Source organism: Phocoena phocoena, chromosome 15 (genome assembly GCF_963924675.1).
Source record: "Phocoena phocoena chromosome 15, mPhoPho1.1, whole genome shotgun sequence".
NCBI lineage: Eukaryota > Metazoa > Chordata > Mammalia > Artiodactyla > Phocoenidae > Phocoena > Phocoena phocoena.
Genome location: NC_089233.1, coordinates 37855102 through 37872822, shown reverse-complemented (window position 1 = coordinate 37872822; position 17721 = coordinate 37855102). Strand labels below are relative to the sequence as shown.

The 17721-nt window shown below is 62.4% G+C and overlaps 3 protein-coding genes across 3 annotated transcripts; 2 read left to right on the top strand and 1 right to left on the bottom strand.

Moving 5' to 3' along the window:
- Nucleotides 1-6343: 6343 nt before the first annotated feature.
- METRN (meteorin, glial cell differentiation regulator) lies at nucleotides 6344-8625 on the top strand. The gene is made up of 4 exons (XM_065893441.1): nucleotides 6344-6452; nucleotides 6743-7143; nucleotides 8058-8117; nucleotides 8194-8625. The coding sequence occupies exons 1-4, from the start codon at nucleotides 6355-6357 to the stop codon at nucleotides 8508-8510; spliced, it is 876 nt and encodes a 291-aa protein (XP_065749513.1). The 5' UTR covers nucleotides 6344-6354; the 3' UTR covers nucleotides 8511-8625.
- A 3370-nt stretch (nucleotides 8626-11995) lies between these two features.
- ANTKMT (adenine nucleotide translocase lysine methyltransferase) lies at nucleotides 11996-13551 on the top strand. Its single transcript, XM_065893552.1, has 5 exons — nucleotides 11996-12334; nucleotides 12556-12660; nucleotides 12760-12900; nucleotides 13120-13170; nucleotides 13300-13551. The coding sequence occupies exons 1-5, from the start codon at nucleotides 12173-12175 to the stop codon at nucleotides 13519-13521; spliced, it is 681 nt and encodes a 226-aa protein (XP_065749624.1). The 5' UTR covers nucleotides 11996-12172; the 3' UTR covers nucleotides 13522-13551.
- Nucleotides 13552-13883: 332 nt separating this feature from the next.
- Nucleotides 13884-17611, bottom strand: CCDC78 (coiled-coil domain containing 78). Its single transcript, XM_065893244.1, has 12 exons — nucleotides 17552-17611; nucleotides 17198-17317; nucleotides 17024-17110; nucleotides 16676-16828; nucleotides 16539-16595; nucleotides 16347-16414; nucleotides 16143-16221; nucleotides 15930-16055; nucleotides 15528-15715; nucleotides 14280-14346; nucleotides 14104-14204; nucleotides 13884-13995 (listed from the first exon to the last, which is right to left on the bottom strand). The coding sequence occupies exons 1-12, from the start codon at nucleotides 17609-17611 to the stop codon at nucleotides 13884-13886; spliced, it is 1218 nt and encodes a 405-aa protein (XP_065749316.1).
- Nucleotides 17612-17721: the final 110 nt, after the last annotated feature.

Here is a 17721-nt window from a genome sequence, read left to right as displayed (position 1 = left end):
GGGGCGGAGAGGACTCGAGCTCTTGGGCGCCGGCCGTCCGACCCTACCCCTCCTGGCCCCTCTTGCGGAGCCGGGGGCCAGGCCCCCTGAGCGGCCCTCGCATCTCCCGCGCACCTGCGGGGTGCCAGGCCCAGGAACCTCCCTCAGTGAGGAGCGCAGTTGCACACCCGCAGAGCCGAGAAACAAGAGACCAGTAGATCATTTCAGAGAGTGACGAGTGCGGTGAACGTTCAAGAGGGTCACGTGATGGTGACCGCGCGAGGTTGGTGGTGGGAGTGGGGCTCCTGAGAACAAGACGCTTAAACTGAGTGCCCCAAGGGTGAGAGGGCAGATGAAGTTGTTCAGGAAGGGTTGTGCAAAGGTCCTGAGGCCTAAGGAGCCAGGCAAGTTCCCTCTGGAATGGGTTGGAGGCCTCGGTGGTGGCAGCTTTATAGGGCAGGCTGGGTGGGGGGCAGTGGGGTCTGGCGGGAGGGTGTGGAGGGCTCTGTCTGGGCCACTGGGGATGCCAGGCCTCCCAGCAGGCTCAGGGCAGAGGACAGAGGCTAATATTGCCCATCCTGGGACCTCCTGGGAGTGGAGAAGGCAGAAGGACCAGGTGCAGGGAGAGCAAAGCTGGGTTTTCACACCAGGGAAAGAGCCTCAGGGCAGAGAGGCAGCACCCCCCCCCCCCCCAGAGCCTTAACAGAAAATGAAACTAGCTGTCCTTTGCAACATTTTGACAGGAAGCGGGACCAGTGGGGCTGGTGCCAGGTGAGGGCAGTGTAGGGGGAGCAGCCTGGCCTGTCCCTGGCTGGTTTGGGGGGTGCCACTCTGGCTGTGTGTGGGACGCTGGTGGGGGTGAAGGCAGCTCTTCTGTGTGGCAGGGACTGAAGAGTCACCATCCTGCTGACACTGATCAAAGGGGGAGGCTTGGTGGGACAGGCAGGGGGTGCGTGAAGACTTCGGGGTGACCGGGAGAGTGCTGTCTGACCCATCGGGTAACGTCCAGTGTGTGCTCAGCCTCCACCCCATGAGAGCATGCGTGGGTCGGCATGGACTCCGATGTGGACAGTGCCCTGACTGGTAGGCAGGACTTCACTTTGCACTTTGAGGGGTTCTTGCCCCTCAGCAGTGCCAGGGCCCCAGGCAGAGAGCAAGTTATGCCCTCAAAGGGGCCCGAGAGGCCACCTGCCTTGGGAGAATCTGAGCAAAGAGCTCTTGCTCAGAGGGACATGCATACTCTGTGGGGGCCTCCTGAACACCTGTGCCCTGCTCGCCTCTGCCCCCACCTGTTCTCCCAGGTGCAGGGGGTCACTTTACAGTGCGGATGTGGTCCCCATGCTCCCAGGGCTCCCTCTGCTCTTTGCTGAAGCCTGCAAAGCCCTGAGTCTCTGGCACTGCCAGCCCACAGCCTTGCCCTGTACCTGGCCCCTTGCTCTTGGAGTCTCAGCTACACTGGCCTCCCTCCAGGGCCAGGAGGGCACCATGTCCCTCACCCAGATCATCCCCTCACCTGGAGCACCCCTCATCTGGAGCATCCCCTCACCTGGAGCATCCCCTCACTTGGAGTACCTTCACCCCTCAACTGGAGCACCCCTTGTCTTGATGCCTAGGCATGGAGGAGTCTCCCCAGTCCAGGCAGCTGGGGCTTTCCAGCTCTGGAGCATAAGGGGGTGAGGATCTGAGACCTTGGAAGGCTATGAGAGAGGGAGCCACTGTCACATCAGGGAATGGGGCTTCTTACCATGGAGGTCAGCCTCATGGCTCTGGAGGCCTGGGGCAGTGGCTCTAAAACTCCCTGAAGCTCCTCACAGGAGGTCCTCAGGCCTTTCCTTGGGAGTTCTGGGGTGATATGTGTGCCCTGGAACCACATGCCTGGGCCCAAATCTTCCCGCTGTGGATGGGGCCTCAGGCAAGTAGTTCCCCGCCTGGGAAATGAGTCTGGGGTCCAAGGGGTTGCCCTGAAGATCCTAGTGCAGCACAGGTGGCGAGAGCCTCGTGCTCCCTAGTGATTAGGCCGGCTCTGAAGCTTCCTGCTCTGAAGCTGTGGGGCCACATGGACACTGGGCCCCTCACTGCCTCTGCTTCCCACCCAGAGGCAGGAGCCCCGAGAGTGCCTGGGGAGGGAACCATGTGGGGTGGGAAGGCCACAAGTGTGTTTGCCAGTCCTCACCACCGAAGCCAGATGGGCACCCACAGAAGTGAGAATCTCGCAGCGTGGGGTGGCCCTGGCAGCTGTGGGTGGCGGGCGGTGGGCAGCAGGCCTCTCTGCTGCTTCTAGCTTCTGCTTCCTGCCTTCCCTCCTCCTGGGACGCAGGCCCGACTCACCAGGGGCAGGGGGGTGGAGCAGCCGGGGCTGAGGATGACTCAGGGCCCAGCTGTCACCATGGCAACCCTGTTGCCTAGCAATGGCGGTCTCCCAGTAACGTCTCCTAGCAATGGGATATTTTCCCGGGCCCTGGCTGGAGCCTGGCAGTTATTTTTAGCTCAGCTGCAAATCAGTCTGCAGCTGCGTTTTTGGCTCCTAGAGAAGATGCAAGGTGTATGTGGGGCGGGGAGGGGGGTGGATTTCTCATCAAGGGAGGAAACTTGTCATGTGTCCCAAGGTACAGGCTCATAGGTGGGCAAGGCCCGATTCCACCTGGGAGTGGAGGTGGGGGTGTGTGCAGGTGAAGCGGAACCAGCTCAGGCTGCCCGGAAGAGTTGGCAGATATGACTGTCTCCCTGATGGGGTCTCTGGGAGGGCTGGTCACTCCAGCACCCTAGGGCTCCCTAGGTCAGGCTGGTCAGGAGCATTCCAGGCCAGTGTTCATGGTGGGCACCACTGGAGTGTGTCACTTGGTGGCAGCTTCCTGGCACCCCTTGGCTCTCAGTTGTGGGAACTGTCCCCGTTGTCCTTTGCTCCCATGCTCCCAGCCCCCGCAAGGGGTGCAGCGCCCTGCCCTGGGCCAACTAGAGCACACATTCAAGAGGTCCTGGCTGCAGGGGTCTGGGCGGCCACAGACTCAGCTCGGGGCAAGGCTGAGCTGGCCTCTGCTTAGCCCCCATCTTTCCCTCTCCCCCACTTCTGCTGAAATGGGAGCCCAAGTGGGAAGTCTTGGGCAATTGGGAGAACTTGACCCTTTTGGGCTTTCTCACCATTTCCTCAAGAGCTAGGCTCACTGTCCCCTCGAAGCCAAGTTCCACCTCCCACTGGCCAGCCTCCTGTCCCTGGTTGGCCCTAAGCTCCATCCAGACCTGGGGCACTCTTCCCATCCCTCCACCCCCATTGCCTCTGTCTGGCCTTTGTGTTGCTCCCACAGGCCCGGGACCAGCCCAGCGCCCCCCTCGGTCACATGTGCTCCTCACCTGGTGCCCCTTACCCTGTGGGATTGCCTCCCCTGCTGGAGGGCAGGGCTCACTTGGACTGCTCCTTGTCCCAGCATCTGCTCCAGTCCTCTGCCAGGACTTGGGTTTTGAGTGGAAATGCAGAGAGGCCCATTTTGGAGGGTCAGGGCACCGAAGAGTCTGGAGCTGGGGGCACATGAAGGAGCCTCCAAACCGAGCACAGATGTTGAGGGAGTTACCTGAGATTTGGGGTATCATTCATCAATCCATGCACTCACTCTCCAGGTTATTTACTGAGCATGTCTGCTCCTGCACCAGCAGCAAGCAAGGCCAGGCGTGGCCTCCTGGGCGCCCTGTCTTGTGGGTGGCAGACCTCCGATGGCTTATGACACTGGGTGCTTCAGGGAAGCACCCACAGGGCGTGGGGCCAGGAGCTGTGAGGAGAGGCAGCCTTCTGTGGTCTTCTGTGGGTGACAGTCAGCATCACCACTGGGCCCCTTGAAGAATCAGCTGCGGCAGGAGGCGGGGGAAGCCTGGTGTTGAGGGGGCCACAGCTCAGTCCTTTCCAGACTAGGTCACCCTTTAGGAACCCCTTCCAGGCACCCACGGACACTAGCCCATTTTCCGGGGGAGGAGGAGGGTGGGGAGCCAGGGGCCCCAGACTGGTGGGAGGTGGGTCTGAGGCTGACTCCTCACACTGCCACAAGAGGGCGCCTGGAGCCCACTGTCCGCCTCCCAGGCCTGTGCAAGGGCAGTCAGGGCCCCAGTGACCGGCCAGAAGTGGAGCCACTGTCTCAGCAAGGGCAGCTGACGGGGGTGCCCGCCCCCTTCCTTCTAGTGGGGCCTCTTTTGCCTTCTGTGTGCCCAGTGCCAGGCCCTGTGTACCCCTTTTTTTTTTTTTTTTTTTTTTGCAGTACGCGGGCCTCTCACTGCTGTGGCCTCTCCCGTTGCGGAGCACAGGCTCCTGGACGCGCAGGCTCAGCGGCCATGGCTCACGGGCCTAGCTGCTCCGTGCCATGTGGGATCCTCCCAGACCAGGGCATGAACCCATGTCCCCTGCCTCGGCAGGCGGACTCTCAACCACTGCGCCACCAGGGAAGCCCTGTACCCCTTTTTAAATTTGTAATTGGGTAAAGTACACATAAACTTTACCACCTTAACCATGTCTAAGCGTGCAGGAGTGTCGAGTACAGCCACAGTGATGTGCAGCCGTCACCACCATCCCCAGAACGTTTTCAGCCTCCCAGACTGAACACTCGGTCCCCATTAAACACCAACTCCCCGTCCCCCTGCCCCTGCAACCTTCATTCTAATTTTTCTCTATGAATTTGGCTATTTTAGGTACTTCAAAGGAATAGACTTATATTTGTCCTTTTGTGATTGGCTTATTTCACTGAACATAATGTCTTCTAGGTTCATCCATGTTGTAGCATGTGGCAGAATTTCCTTCCTTTTTAACCAGAATAATATTCCACGGTATGGACAGACCTCATTTTGTCTACCCATCATCTGTCAATGGATACTTGGCTTGTGTCCACCTTTGGGCTATCGTGATTGATGGCTGGTTCCCACCACACCTTGCCCAGGGCAAGGGGCCAGCTGAGCCCTGAGGATGCCTTGCCCCTCTTTGGCCCTGAAGGGCCCTGAAGCCAGGGGAGGGGGCAGTGGTATGCTCAGTCTGGCAGCGGCTCCAATGCCCCCCTTCCCCTTGGTGCCATCTGCCTTCATCTGTCAGCCTGCACTTCTGGCCCAGGGCAGCAGGAGGGCTGGGGTGGGGGGACAGTGGGGTAAAGACTTCACACCCGGGCTTCCCTGGTGGCGCAGTGGTTAAGAATCCGCCTACCAATGCAGGGGACACGGGTTTAAGCCCTGGTTAGGGAAGATCCCACGTGCCACGGAGCAACTAAGCCTGTGTGCCACAACTACTGAGCCTGCACTCTAGAGCCCGCGAGCCACAACTACTGAGCTCGTGTGCCACAACTGAAACCCACGTGCCTAGAGCCTGTGTTCTGCAACAAGAGAAGCCCGCCACCACAATGAAAAGTAGCTCCCGCTCGCTGCAACTAGAGAAAACCCGCGCACAGCAACAAAGACCCAAATACAGCCAAAACAAAAACAAAAACAAAACCCTTCACACCCACAGGCGGCAGAGAGTCTATGTCAGCTAAAGCTTTCAGTGATCTCAAGGGTTCCAGTGTGAGGTTGGAGTCCTGGGTTTGTGCCTAAGGCCTCTGTAATCTGACCCCACGGTTTCACCAGGCTCTTGGGTCCCATCCACCGGGTCCACACCTCAGGGCCTTGGCCAAGGCTGTCTGCTCCTCCCCATTGTCTGGCATTCTCTCCAGTCCCCATCTGACAACCTACTCCCCACCTCCTCCCTAGCCTACACATTGGCATTGGGGGCGGGGTTTCCTCTGTGAGAGTGGGCCTCGTTTCAGCTTGTCCCGACCTACTAGGGGCTTGATTCTGGGGCTCAGGGCTGTCCTTGTTCCTGCTTTTCCACGGTGCCTGCAGCCCCAGTGCCTGGACTCTCATCGCTGGGTTACCGCGTGGCCTGTGGGAAGTCACCAGGGTCAGGTTAGGGAGAGATGGGGGATGGAAGCCTAGGTACCAGTCTTGGAGAGAGCCACCCAGATGAACTCCCCTCCCCCAGAGGTTCCAGTGGGCACCACCCCCACCCTGGCCAAGGGCTTGGAGGACAGTGGCCCGACCAGGACTGCAAACAAGGCGAGGCTGGAGGCGGGGGTTGGCGGGGGAATTAGCGGGGTATCTCGAGGAGGTGACACTGAACACGTCCGGCCGTAGAGCCCCCTCCCCAGCGCCTCCTGGGCCACGGGCTGGTCCGCCCACCCCCGAGAGCGCCGCTGCAATTGGTGGAAAGTTCGGGCGCCGCGGCGCGATTGGCTGCTCGGCCCGCCCACTGCCTCCCGGCAGCTTCCAGGCTCCCGGCCGGGTGGGCGGCCGGCAGGCGCGGGCGGTGGGGGCTGCGCGGGGCCGGGGCCAACGCCCCGGCTGCTCCCGCCGCGCCCCCGCGCGTCCCCGCGCGCCATGCCGACCCCGGCGCTGTTCTGCGCCCTTTGCTTCGGCCTCTTGGCCACGGCCGCTCGCGCCGGCTACTCGGAGGACCGCTGCAGCTGGAGGGGCAGGTACGAGCCCCACTGGACCCCCGCGCGGGCCAACCCCCTGGGACTCTACGCACCCCTTAGGAGGGGGCTGGAAGATGTGTCGCCAGCCCTTTGGGATGGGGGCGCTCCGTCCCGGCACCGGATCCTTGCCCTCCCCGCCCCCCGCCGAGTCCCAGAACGCTGGGCCTCAGTTTCCTTCTCCACAAAGTGGACGCAGCTGTTGATGGCTGCGGGGAGAGGGTGCAGCGGAAGCGGGCTGGCCGGGTGTGGACGCCGGCCGCCCGCCTCAGCACCGCCCCTCCGGTCCGCAGCGGCCTGACCCAGGAGCCCGGCAGCGTGGGACAACTCGCCCTGGCCTGTGCGGAGGGCGGGATCGAGTGGCTGTACCCGGCCGGGGCGCTGCGCCTCACCCTGGGCAGCTCCGACCCCGGCGTGCGGCCCGGCATCGCCTGCCTGCGGCCGGCGCGGCCCTTCGCAGGCGCCCAAGTCTTCGCGGAACGGGCGGGTGGCGTGCTGGAGCTGCTGCTGGCCGAGGGCCCAGGCCCGGCCGGGGGCCGATGCGTGCGCTGGGGTCCCCGCGAGCGCCGGGCCCTCTTCCTGCAGGCCACCCCGCATCCCGACATCAGCCGTCGCGTGGCCTCCTTCCGTTTCGAACTGCGGGAGGACGGGCGTCCAGAGCTGCCTCCGCAGGCCCACGGCCTCAGTGCGGATGGTGAGTGCAGGCCTGGGTGGGGACAGGTGGGAGTCGGGGAGTCGCTTCCTGGCCTCGCTGGGTGGGAACCTGCCTGTCCTCCCCACTGCATAGAGGGAGAAACCGAGGCAGCCTGTCAAAGGCACACAGCTAGTGAGTAGCAGCGCCAGGACAGGTGGGGGGGAGGGGCAATCCCTCACCTTGCGGGTTAGGGAAATTGCTGACAGAGGGCAGAATCCCGGAAGGGGAGGCCGGGCAGGGCAACCCGGGCCCCTGGTCCCTGAAGGGTTGGGGGAGGGGATGACGGCCAAAGCTGTCCAGGGCTCCCTGGCCCAGCGGTGACCTCCCTCCCCTCCCCCAGCCCAATACAACAGAAGTCCACTGTGAGCCCGGTCACCATGGAGATGCAGCCCCGCCTACCTGCAGGGCACCAGGCCCAGTATTTTGCTCTCCTGGAGCTTGGAGCCTAATCTCACAGGGGATGGGGGTCTCTGCTCTGTCTCCTGACCCTCGAATCCACCATAACCTCCTGCCACGTGGGCTGGGCCGGTGACTTTGGGCCCCAGGAAGCAGCTCTGGGAGACCAAGGGGTTACCGCCTGCTGGTGCTGCCTGTGAGATGGGTGTGCAAGAGCACGTGCCTCGTGCCCCCAGACCCTTGAGCTCCAGCTCGGCGGGTCTTTGTGCCTGCATGTTGGGCACAGCCCCCAGGCCCATGTCTGTGCGTGTGTGTGATGCATGCACGAGCCTGCAGCGTCACCCCAAGTACAGGGTGTCTTCAGGGTGTGTACACATGGTCCCTGAGACCCCCAGTTGCCATCAGGCCCTTAGGGGGGTCTGGTAGCTTGCCCTCTCTATCCTGTGTCCAGCTGGGGAAGGGCTCGGGTAGTCCTGGAGAGGTCAGGGCTGCCACTCATGACCTCCCCTGCATGCCAGGTGCCTGCAGACCCTGCAGTGATGCCGAGCTCCTCTTGGCCGTGTGCACCAGTGACTTTGGTGAGTGTCCCTGCTGTGGGGCGAGCCAGGGGCCTGCCTTCCCCTGAATGCCACTGTCCAACATGTGTCCCCACAGTGATCCATGGAACCATCCACGGGGTTGCCCACGACACAGAGCTGCAGGAGTCTGTTATCACCGTGGCCGCCGCCCGTGTCCTCCGCCAGACATTGCCACTGTTCCGGGTGGGGGGTCCTGGGGGCCAGGCGCAGGCCTCCATTCGCACCCCACTGCACTGTGGCGTCCACCCTGGCCCTGGCACCTTCCTCTTCATGGGCTGGAGCCGCTTCGGTGAGGCCTGGCTGGGCTGTGCACCCCGCTTCCAGGAATTCAGCCGTGCCTACACGGCTGCCCATGCTGACCACCTCCACCCCTGTGAGGTGGTGCTGGACTGAGGGGCCTGGGAGCAGGGTGCTGGGGAGGGGTGGGTAGGAGGGTGGGGGGGTGACCTCCAGATGGCATCACAGTACCAACTGCTTCCGAGGTAATAGCAATAACCAATAAGAACGCAGCTTGCATTAGCCAATGCGCATCGGGTGCTCGTGCCTGAGCCCAGCCCTGGGCCTGCCTCACTTTCATTTTATTCTCCCACAGCCCCCGGCACTGCCCAGTTACCGCTTCACAGAGCCAGAGACTGAGGCTCTGGGGCAGTGGTGCCATGTCTAAGGCCACCCAGCCCACGCCCTGGAGAGGCGCTGCTGCTGGGTGGGGGCATGCAGGGACCCCCACTCACGTCACCCTCAGCTCTCCTGCCCCCAATGCCAGGTGATTCCACTTCTCAGAGTGGGAGTGGAAAAGGGGCCATAACACCCAAGGTCTGAGGTGGGTGGAGGCCCTTGTAGGGGGAGGCAGGCGACACCACTCCCAACCTGAGGGAAGGGGCTGCAATCTGGCGGGCCACCGACTTCCCCGCGTGGTTCGCTGCAAGCCCAGCAGAGTCATCCTGGCCCCACTCTGCCCCTGGGGAAGAATGGGCCCCTCTGTCCACAGGCCCCTGCAACGTGCCCAGCATCCTGACGGCTGTGGGGTCTCTTCTGCAGGGTCCTGCTTGTTGCCCATTTCTAGTGGGCGGGGGCACACAATGGGGTCTCTAAGGGCCGTTTCCCGCCACTGGCCTCATTGTCGCTGCCCCCGCCTTCCTCTCCAGCCTCAGCCACATAAAGGGCCTGCGCGGTCTGGACAAAGCTGACGGCCCTGAGGCTGAAAGGCCCCAGGATGGGGGTGCACGTGGGACTACTGAGCCCAGAGGGAGCTGACTCTGCTGTCCCAGCCCCACAGCTCCTGGGAAAGAGGGCCACAGCTCAGGTCTGGTGGGGGTGCCTGGGCTGAGCCCCAGAAACAACTTCCCATCTCTGCCTGGCAGCCCTCACTGGAGAAGGGGCCCTGCCATCCTGCAGGCAGGAACTGAGGCTGGGAGAGGAACAAGGATACACAGGGCCACTTCTGCCAGATTCGGCTGATATAGGTACCTCATGTTGCCACGCCCTGTGTGAACACTGCATCACTCCAGTGGCTGCCCTGGAGTTTCCGTGGGGCAGGCTGTCTAAGGCTACACTCGTGTCGGGTACGCACTCCTTTCACTTGGACGGGCCATTTGCTGTGGGGACTGGTGAGAATTGTGGGTGGGAGCACAGTCATCCTGGATGGTAGGCTCCCCTGGGCTCCTCCCACCTTCTGCTGTTCCTGAGGCTCCTTGCTGTGCCCTTTCGCGTCCCCAAACTCAAACCGGCACCCATGGATTGTTCAGAGCTCAGGCACCAGACCTCTCCTCTCCACACACATTCCGACATTCCCTCATTGGAGAACTGGGCCAGCCTTCTGGCTTTAAATACGATCAACGTACTGATGACCCCACATTTGGATCTCCAGCCTGGACTGCAGACCCTTGTATCCCTGTTTCCCCCTCCCACCACCAGGGAGTATCTCAGTAAAGACCAGAGGAGGAGGAGGTGAGTGTGCTCTCCTGTCATCCTCCTCTTTTGCACTGCCCATGCAGACCCCGACCTGAGGAGGGTTTCGCCTCCAGCGCTGAGAAGCACCTCACCCTTGGCTCTTGCCCTAATTCTCTGGCCAGCTCCCCACAGCCTTGTTTGGACAGAGGCCCATGGCCACACCCAGTGTGGTCACTGTGGACTACCTCTGGGACCATCTGTCCAGAAAAATGTAGGGCATCTACTCAGGGCTGGGTCCTAGGATGGACATTGGCCTCTGCCCACCTGCCCCAGGAAGCGCCTCCTATGCACACACCCTCCTCCAGAGAAAGTGTTGGCTTTGCAACCAGCAAAAGGAGCAGAAAGGGCAGAAGTGGGTGTGGCTGACAGGGTCAGAGGAGCCCCAGGGTGCTCTGGGAGGAGCCTGGAAGGCTTGGGCCAGGGGCTTCATGCCTGCCCACAGGGGAGTGGCCAAGGGGAAACGGTGTGGGTGAGCATGAGGGCTGGGGCTATGGGAGCAGGTGCCTCTGGGGCACCTCTGGGCATGTGCATTCACACAGGTATGCACTCGAGTGCCCAGTACCCAAAGGTGAGGAGCAGGGTGCAGGTGTGAAGGTGAGGGACTTTTGGGTGTGCACACTGGGGAGTCGGGGTAGGTGCCTTCATTCAGTCGACCCGCTTCTATTGAGTTTCTTCTAGGTACCAGGTGCTGCTCTAGCACCAGGAATAATACAAGGAACAAAAGAGACAAGAATGGGATGCTGTGTAAGCCCAGTGCACATCCTCCTTTTATGGGGAGGGCCAGGTGACAGCCAGGAAGAAGACAGAAGGTTCTGAGATGGGGGTGGGGAGCAGCCCTCCTCCGCTCCAGTGCTCAGGTCTTGGGAGCATGGCACCGGGGTTTCCTGCCACAGGAACACCTGTCTTTCCCAAGTGGAGGCAGCTGGGGCCAAGTGTGCGGCAGTCTGCACTTGGGGATGGGGGCAGTGGTCTCCAGCATGCCTGCATTGTCTGAAGCAGCCTCCGTCCCTCCTGACCGATGCCGTGGATGGATGAGAAGCCAAGCCAGGGCCTGTGTGCAGACAAGTCTCTGCCACTCAAGGACGTTTGGCCTCAGGGTGCGGTGAGGAGGGGGTCCTGGCTCTGTCCCCGCACTTGCTTCTCTCATTCCCAGACTTCATCAGGTCACTTCCGGGAACTCAATCTTTCTTCGTGTGTGTTACATTTTCTGGAGAAGGAAGGTGGTCTCCCCAGTTCCTGGGGCTCTTCCTCCCGTCCACCTGACTGGGCCAGCTGCCAGAGCGCCCAGCACCTCACATCCGGCTCCCCTCCCATGACGCTCAGAGAGAGCCAACATCTGTCTTCTCGGTTCTGCTAAATTTCTCCTTATCAACCCCCTCCGCCCTGCCTCTCAGCCAAGCTCAAAGTCCCACCGCCCCCGCCGAAGCCTGCGCATCCTGCGTTTCCTGCGCACTCGGGCTAACTGCCTTCAGCCGTGGGAGGGGCCCGGGTGGCCTCCCCGCGACTGCTCCTGGGCTTGGCTGGCTATCGGGGTGTGCGGGGCGGCATCTCCCCGGTGAGCCCTTCCCCCCGGGCTGACCGCCGCCCCTGGCCTCCAGCCACACCGCACGGACCTCCGCTGCCAGTCAACTGGATCCACGGCACCGCTTCCCTCGGGCGTCTCCCCGCGCTGGGATGTGCAGCCCCAGGGGTCCGCAGCGCCCAGGACAGGCCCGCAGCAACCATCTGCGGCATGGGCCAACGAGGCTGAGCGACGCGGGCTACAGGCAGGATGTTGTGCGGCTAGAACCCGCGAGGGTAGCCCCGGACCCCAGGGCTCCGCGGTCCGGAACCCGCGGGAGGGTCCCTGGACCCGGACGGAGCGGAACGCGAGCGGACCGGCTGCTCAGGCTCTCCCGGCCGCTTCCGGTGTCTCGCCGCGTCCGCCTCTTCCGGCGCGGCGCCGCGGGTCTGGTAGGCGCGGAGCGGGGAGTAGGGCCGCCGCGCAGGCCGGGGGCGGTGGGGAGGACGGCCCTCTCCAGGTCCGGGCCGGGGCATGAGGGTCTCGGACCTGAGCCGGGGAGGGGACTTGAGGTGGGGAAATACTGAGCCGCTCTCCCGCAGCCATGGAGCAGGACGACCCGGCCGAGGCGTTGACGGAGCTGCGCGAGCGGCGGCTAGGCGCGTTGGAGCTGCTGCAGGTGGCGGCGGGCTCGGGCCTGGTCGCCTACGCCGTGTGGGCGCTGCTGCTGCAGCCGGGCTTCCGCCGCGTGCCGCTGCGGCTGCAGGTGCTGGGCCAAGGCTTGTGGGGACCAGCTGCCTGCCGGGCGGGTCCGGGCTGGGGGCGGGGCCTGGAGTGTGGCGCTAAGGCGGAGGGTGCAGCTACTCCAGGGCCGATTCGGCTGTGGGTTGGGACCTCCTTCAGGTAGGACTGGACAGGCCACTCTAAGAATGGAAGCCCAGGAGGCAGGCCCCCCACCCTCTCACTCCCGCCTGCTTCCTTGTACAGGTGCCTTATGTTGGCGCGAGTGCCAGGCAGGTGGAGCACGTGTTGTCGTTGCTGCGAGGCCGTCCAGGAAAGATGGTGGACCTGGGCTCTGGCGACGGCAGGATTGTAAGGACCGTGTTCGTGTGTGTTGGGGAGCGTCTTTGTTGACCTCTCCCCTGAGCGCACCGCCCCATCTGTTGGTCCTGACGCTCGTTGTGCCCACAGGTGCTGGCTGCCCACAAGTGCGGTCTCCGCCCAGCTGTGGGCTATGAGCTAAACCCGTGGCTGGTGGGGCTGGCATGGCTGCATGCCTGGAGGGCAGGATGTGCAGGCAATGTCAGCTACCGCCGTGAGAACCTCTGGAAGGTAATCCAGGGAGTCCTGGGCCCTCTCAGACCCCACCCTTGATCTTCATGCTTCCAGTTCTAGCTTGGTAGCTTGGCCACCCTGCTGACAGTGCCAGGTATCTCTGCCACCTGGGCAGGCTGGAGCTGGGACTTGGAAGCTGCAGTTACCCAATGCCCACCAAACCTCCCTCCCTGCTGGGGCCCCAATCCCTGCTGGGGTAATTTCCTCTTCCTGCAGGTGAGCCTGAGGGACTGCCACAATGTGTCTGTGTTCCTGGCTCCTAGCGTGGTAGGTCTGGGGTTTGCTGACCCCATGGGAGGCCCAAGCCATCCCCAGTGTAGGTGCTGGGCCTGGAGGAGCTGGGTAGGGGGAGCTGTGTTCTGCCCTGCCCACCCCAACCTCCCCTCTCCCCCATAGCTCCCACTGCTGGAGGACAAGCTACAGGCAGAGTTGCCTGCAGGAGCCCGAGTGGTGTCTGGGCGCTTCCCCCTCCCCACCTGGCAACCTGTGGCTGTACTGGGTGAGGGCCTGGACCGCGTCTGGGCCTATGATGTCCACAGTGGTGGGCCAGCTGGGCAGGCTGTCCCAGGGCCTAGTTCTGCCTCCATACCTGGAGCCCCCAATTCTCAGGTTGGCTGAGTGGACACAATAAAGACTCAGTGGGTTCCAGCCTGATTTTTTTTTTTTTTTTTTGCGGTATGTGGGCCTCTCACTGTTGTGGCCTCTCCTGTTGCGGAGCACAGGCTCCGAACGTGTAGGCTCAGCGGCCATGGCTCACGGGCCCAGCTGCTCTGCAGCATGTGGGATCTTCCTGGACCAGGGCACGAACCTGTGTCCCCCGCATTGGCAGGCGGACTCTCAACCACTGCGCAACCAGGGAAGCCCCCAGCCTGATTTTTGTTGGGTGTTGAGCTGGGTGGAATGATCTCCCAAGGGGGTGCTGTGGAGAGGGCTCCATGCTGGCTGTGAAGAGTTCTGCTCCAAGTTTATCTGTTGACCAGCTAACGACTGCGAGTCCTTGGGTGCTGCGGCTTGGCTGGAGGTGTGGCCCCCGCTTTCCAGGGGTTCCCTGTACCCACCAGCTTCCTCAGCCTCAGGATCTCCTGCTTGTACCTGCTCAGAGAAACTAGGCATAGTCACCACCTGGCTGTGGACAAGCCCTGCTGCTAGTGCCTGGGACTGAGGTCCTTCGGTCTTACCCAGCCCACCTCTAGAGCCCACCTGCCCAGGTGCTGGTCCACATACTCTTGTAGCTCAGAAAGTTGCTCCTCAGCCATCGTGGCTCGGACTAGCAGCTGTGCTCTCTCCCTTTCCAGCTCTGCCTGGAATGGGGGAACATAAGCCATGAGCCCGGGCACAGTGTGAGGAAGGGCCTCTGGCCAGGTTTTGCCCACTACCTGGGTGCCACGGGAGAAGTCCTGTAGCTTCTGGCGGATCTGGGCCCAGGATGCAGCTTCCAGGCCCCTGTGAGGGGAGGAGGAGGGGTGGGCGTGAAAGCTGGCATGGACCCAGGTTTATGACCAATGACCCTGCTCAAGTCAGGGCCCCTAGGTCCTTGAGGTGCCTGCTGGGAGCGAGTTTGGGACAGTATAGGGCTGCCTTTCCACTGTGGGCGCTGTGAGGCTTGGAGCCATCTGTGCATGGGGGCAGCCACTGGCCACTCAGGGAAAGCTAAGCCACAAGGCCAGCTGGGACAGTGACCCCAGTGTCTGTAAGGATGCTTATGGGGGGCCTCCCCCCATGCTGGGGGGTTTCCCAAAACCCCAGGCAGGCGACTTGTCCTAGCTTCTGCCCACTGCACAGTTGAGAACATGAAGGTGGAGGCAAAGGCTGTGAAGGTCACCAGGTAGCCTGCTCCTGCCTTGTCCTGGGGTCAAGACTTCTATCGTCCATGCCACCACAGGTCTTCAGCTATGGGTCCTCCGAGTCTCAGCTGAAGTGCCCTTTCTTCGGGGTCTCTCCCTGACCCTCCCATTCAAGGGTAGCCCCCTCCCATCCAGGAGGGTAGTCCCTCCTCTCTCCAGGCAGGTTGGTTTTTCTGTAATTATTAGTGTCTCATAAGCAGACCGAGACTGGAGAATACAGATGGGCCACCTTGTCCACTGCAGCATCCAGAACCCCTCTAAGCAGTTAGTTCATAGGATGAATAAATGAATAAATTTTATTCATCCTATGAATAAAATCCATTCATAGGATGAATAAATGAATAAATGCCTCCCCAGCACCCACACCAGGTACTCACTGTGGCTCTAATGGGCCCCCCTGAGAGGCTTCACTGGGTTCTTTCTGTAGGAACAAGAACAGCGGTTGTTGAATGAGGCAGGCTGCTCAGAGGCCCTGGGCTTGGGGCTTTGCTGAGCCTGGGATGGGTCCTGGGGCGAGTTGTGGGGCAGCAGGGAGGGGTCACCTGGGCCTGGAGCTTCTGGAGCTGCTTCTCCAGCCTAGCCTGGTCCTCCCTCAGGTGGCCGAATTTGGTGACCATGTGCAGGGGCAGCGGCTCCATGTCTGAGGTGGCTGCACCAGAGGTAGCCTTGGGGATCCTGGGTGCCCCATTGGGATCCACCAGCACCTGTTGCACACTAAACCCCACACCAGGTCACCTAGGGCCATCCCACCCCAGGTGCCCAGCTCAGGGAGGGGCCCACCTGTGGGCAGCCAGCAGCTCCTCGTGCCTCCGACTCAGATCTGCCAGGCGCTTGCGGTAGGTGCGAGCAGCCCGGGCCAGCTGTTGCTCACGGCTGTGATGTGCCCCCCGAATGTCCTCCAGAGTGGTTTCCAGGAATGTCCGAAGGGCTGTGGATGCAGGCTTTGGGCCTGCACCATCTGCATACTCCTGGAGGAGATAGGGCTGGGCTGGGGCGGGTCCACACCCTGCCCCCCCAATTCCCTCCATGGAGCTGGTCTGATGACAGTGTGCTGGGTGGGCCTGAAGTCTCCCACAAGGTCAGAGTCTCTCTGAAGTGGTCTAGCACACCCAGGCCAGACTCGGGCTCCCCAGGACCCAGAGGCCTCCCACTCAACACAGGGCCAGCTGGCCCAGTGCTCACAGCCACGGCTCGGGCGCAGTGCTGCAGTCGGATGGCGTACTCCTCGTTCAGCTTCTTGAGTTGCAGCTGCAGCCGGGCGTTCTCTGCTTCAGCCTGGTGGAGCTGGCCCCGGCAGGCAGACAATACCTGGGGGTGGAGATGGCCCTGAATTTATGTCCTGCAAGGTGGACCTTTGCTGAGCCAGACCTCAAAGCAGGTAGGGGTGGGCCTCACCAAGGCTTGTGCAGCCAGTTGCTGCCCAGCTGTCCTGGCCTCCTCCTGGGCTCCTTGCAGCTGCCAGCCCAGGGCTGCCCTGCAGACATGGGTACGAGGCTTAGCCGGGCCTAGGGCAGGTGACTCCTTCTGCCCCTTAAGAACAGCTCCTTTGCTCACTGTGCCCTGCTGGGCCCTCCTGTCCCAGGTGAGGCAGTCACTCACACACGCGTCTCCAGTGCCTGCTGCCGAGCCCTGTGCTGCTCTGGCGCCCGACTTACTTCTCCCTGCGGCTGCGGGGTACACAAGGGCTGGCTGGGTGAGAGCCCAAGCTCTGGGTCCCCTGCACTGCCCCACCTCCACCCTGGGCTGGGAGAAACTTCAACAGATTCCCGGGCTAGGTGGCTGCACACTCACACCATGCCCCAGCTTCTGCTGCTCGTTCTCAGCTGTCAGGAAGTCCTTGGGCTGTGCCTGCACAGAAAAGCCGGTCTCAGCCTCACTGTTCCCCTGCTGGACCCCTGTTTAGCTTCCACCCATGCGCTCATGGTGACCTGGAGTCTGTGGTGGTCGGAGTGTCCCTGCCCCCAGGCCTTGTGCCCAAGCTCCTGTGCCAGTGCCTGGCGGTGCCCCGGATTAGCTTCTGCTAGGGCTGCCTGCTCTCCGTGCAGTTCTAGCTCCAGCACCCGGCTCTCCAGCCACAGGACCTGCGGGGTGACCAGGTCATCATCCATTTGGGCATCCACAGGGACACAGCACACACAGGACAGGTGGGGACTCGCAGACACTGCGTGTGCACAGTCACATGGGGCACACCTGCACCCCTCACAGTTCTGGCACTAAGTGTGCACCCTCCCCCCATGCCCTCAGGCTGGCACACGTAGGCACACATCAGTGCCCACCTCACTCTTCAGCTCGAAGATTTCAGCTTCGTGTTGCTCCTTCAGGCGATGGGTTTTGATCTGCAGGTCCACCAGCTCCTTGCAGACCTGTGAATGGCCAGGATGAGAGGTGGGGCCTGTGGGGCCCTGGGGATGCCCTCCCTCCTGCCAGTGCCTGAGCGCCCCCACACCCACCTGCAGCCGCTGCTCCTCACTCAGCTCTAGATCTGAGGGAACCTCTGTCTCAAGGTTGGTGGCCCAGGTTGGGGTACCCCCAGGGACTCCTGGCAGCCAGGTCTCGGCCCGCGGCAGAACCTAGGGAGGCACCACCACTCATACCCCAGGTGTGTCTCAGACCTGGGCTGTGGCCTCCACTCTCATGAAGCCACCAGCCATCCACCCCCACACCCTCAGCCTGGCAGAGCTGGGGCAGGCCCTCCCACAGCCAGGATCAGGCCCAGGTCCTGGGAGGATCTACACCCCTCCTGGTCTCTGAGGGAACAGGGAGAACCCCCGAGCCCAGAAACGCAGCGTCCTGGGAGGACTCACATTCTTGGTGGCCCGAGGTGGGGCCCCTGGCCTGGGGCCTGGGGCTGCCACATACTCCATAGGCAAAAGGGACTCTGGGCTGCCCCAAGCCTGGTGCCACCTCGACTACTGGCCTGTTGCTGCAACACGGTGGTTTGTGTTGCCAAGGCCTCTGTTGTCCCCAGGAGACT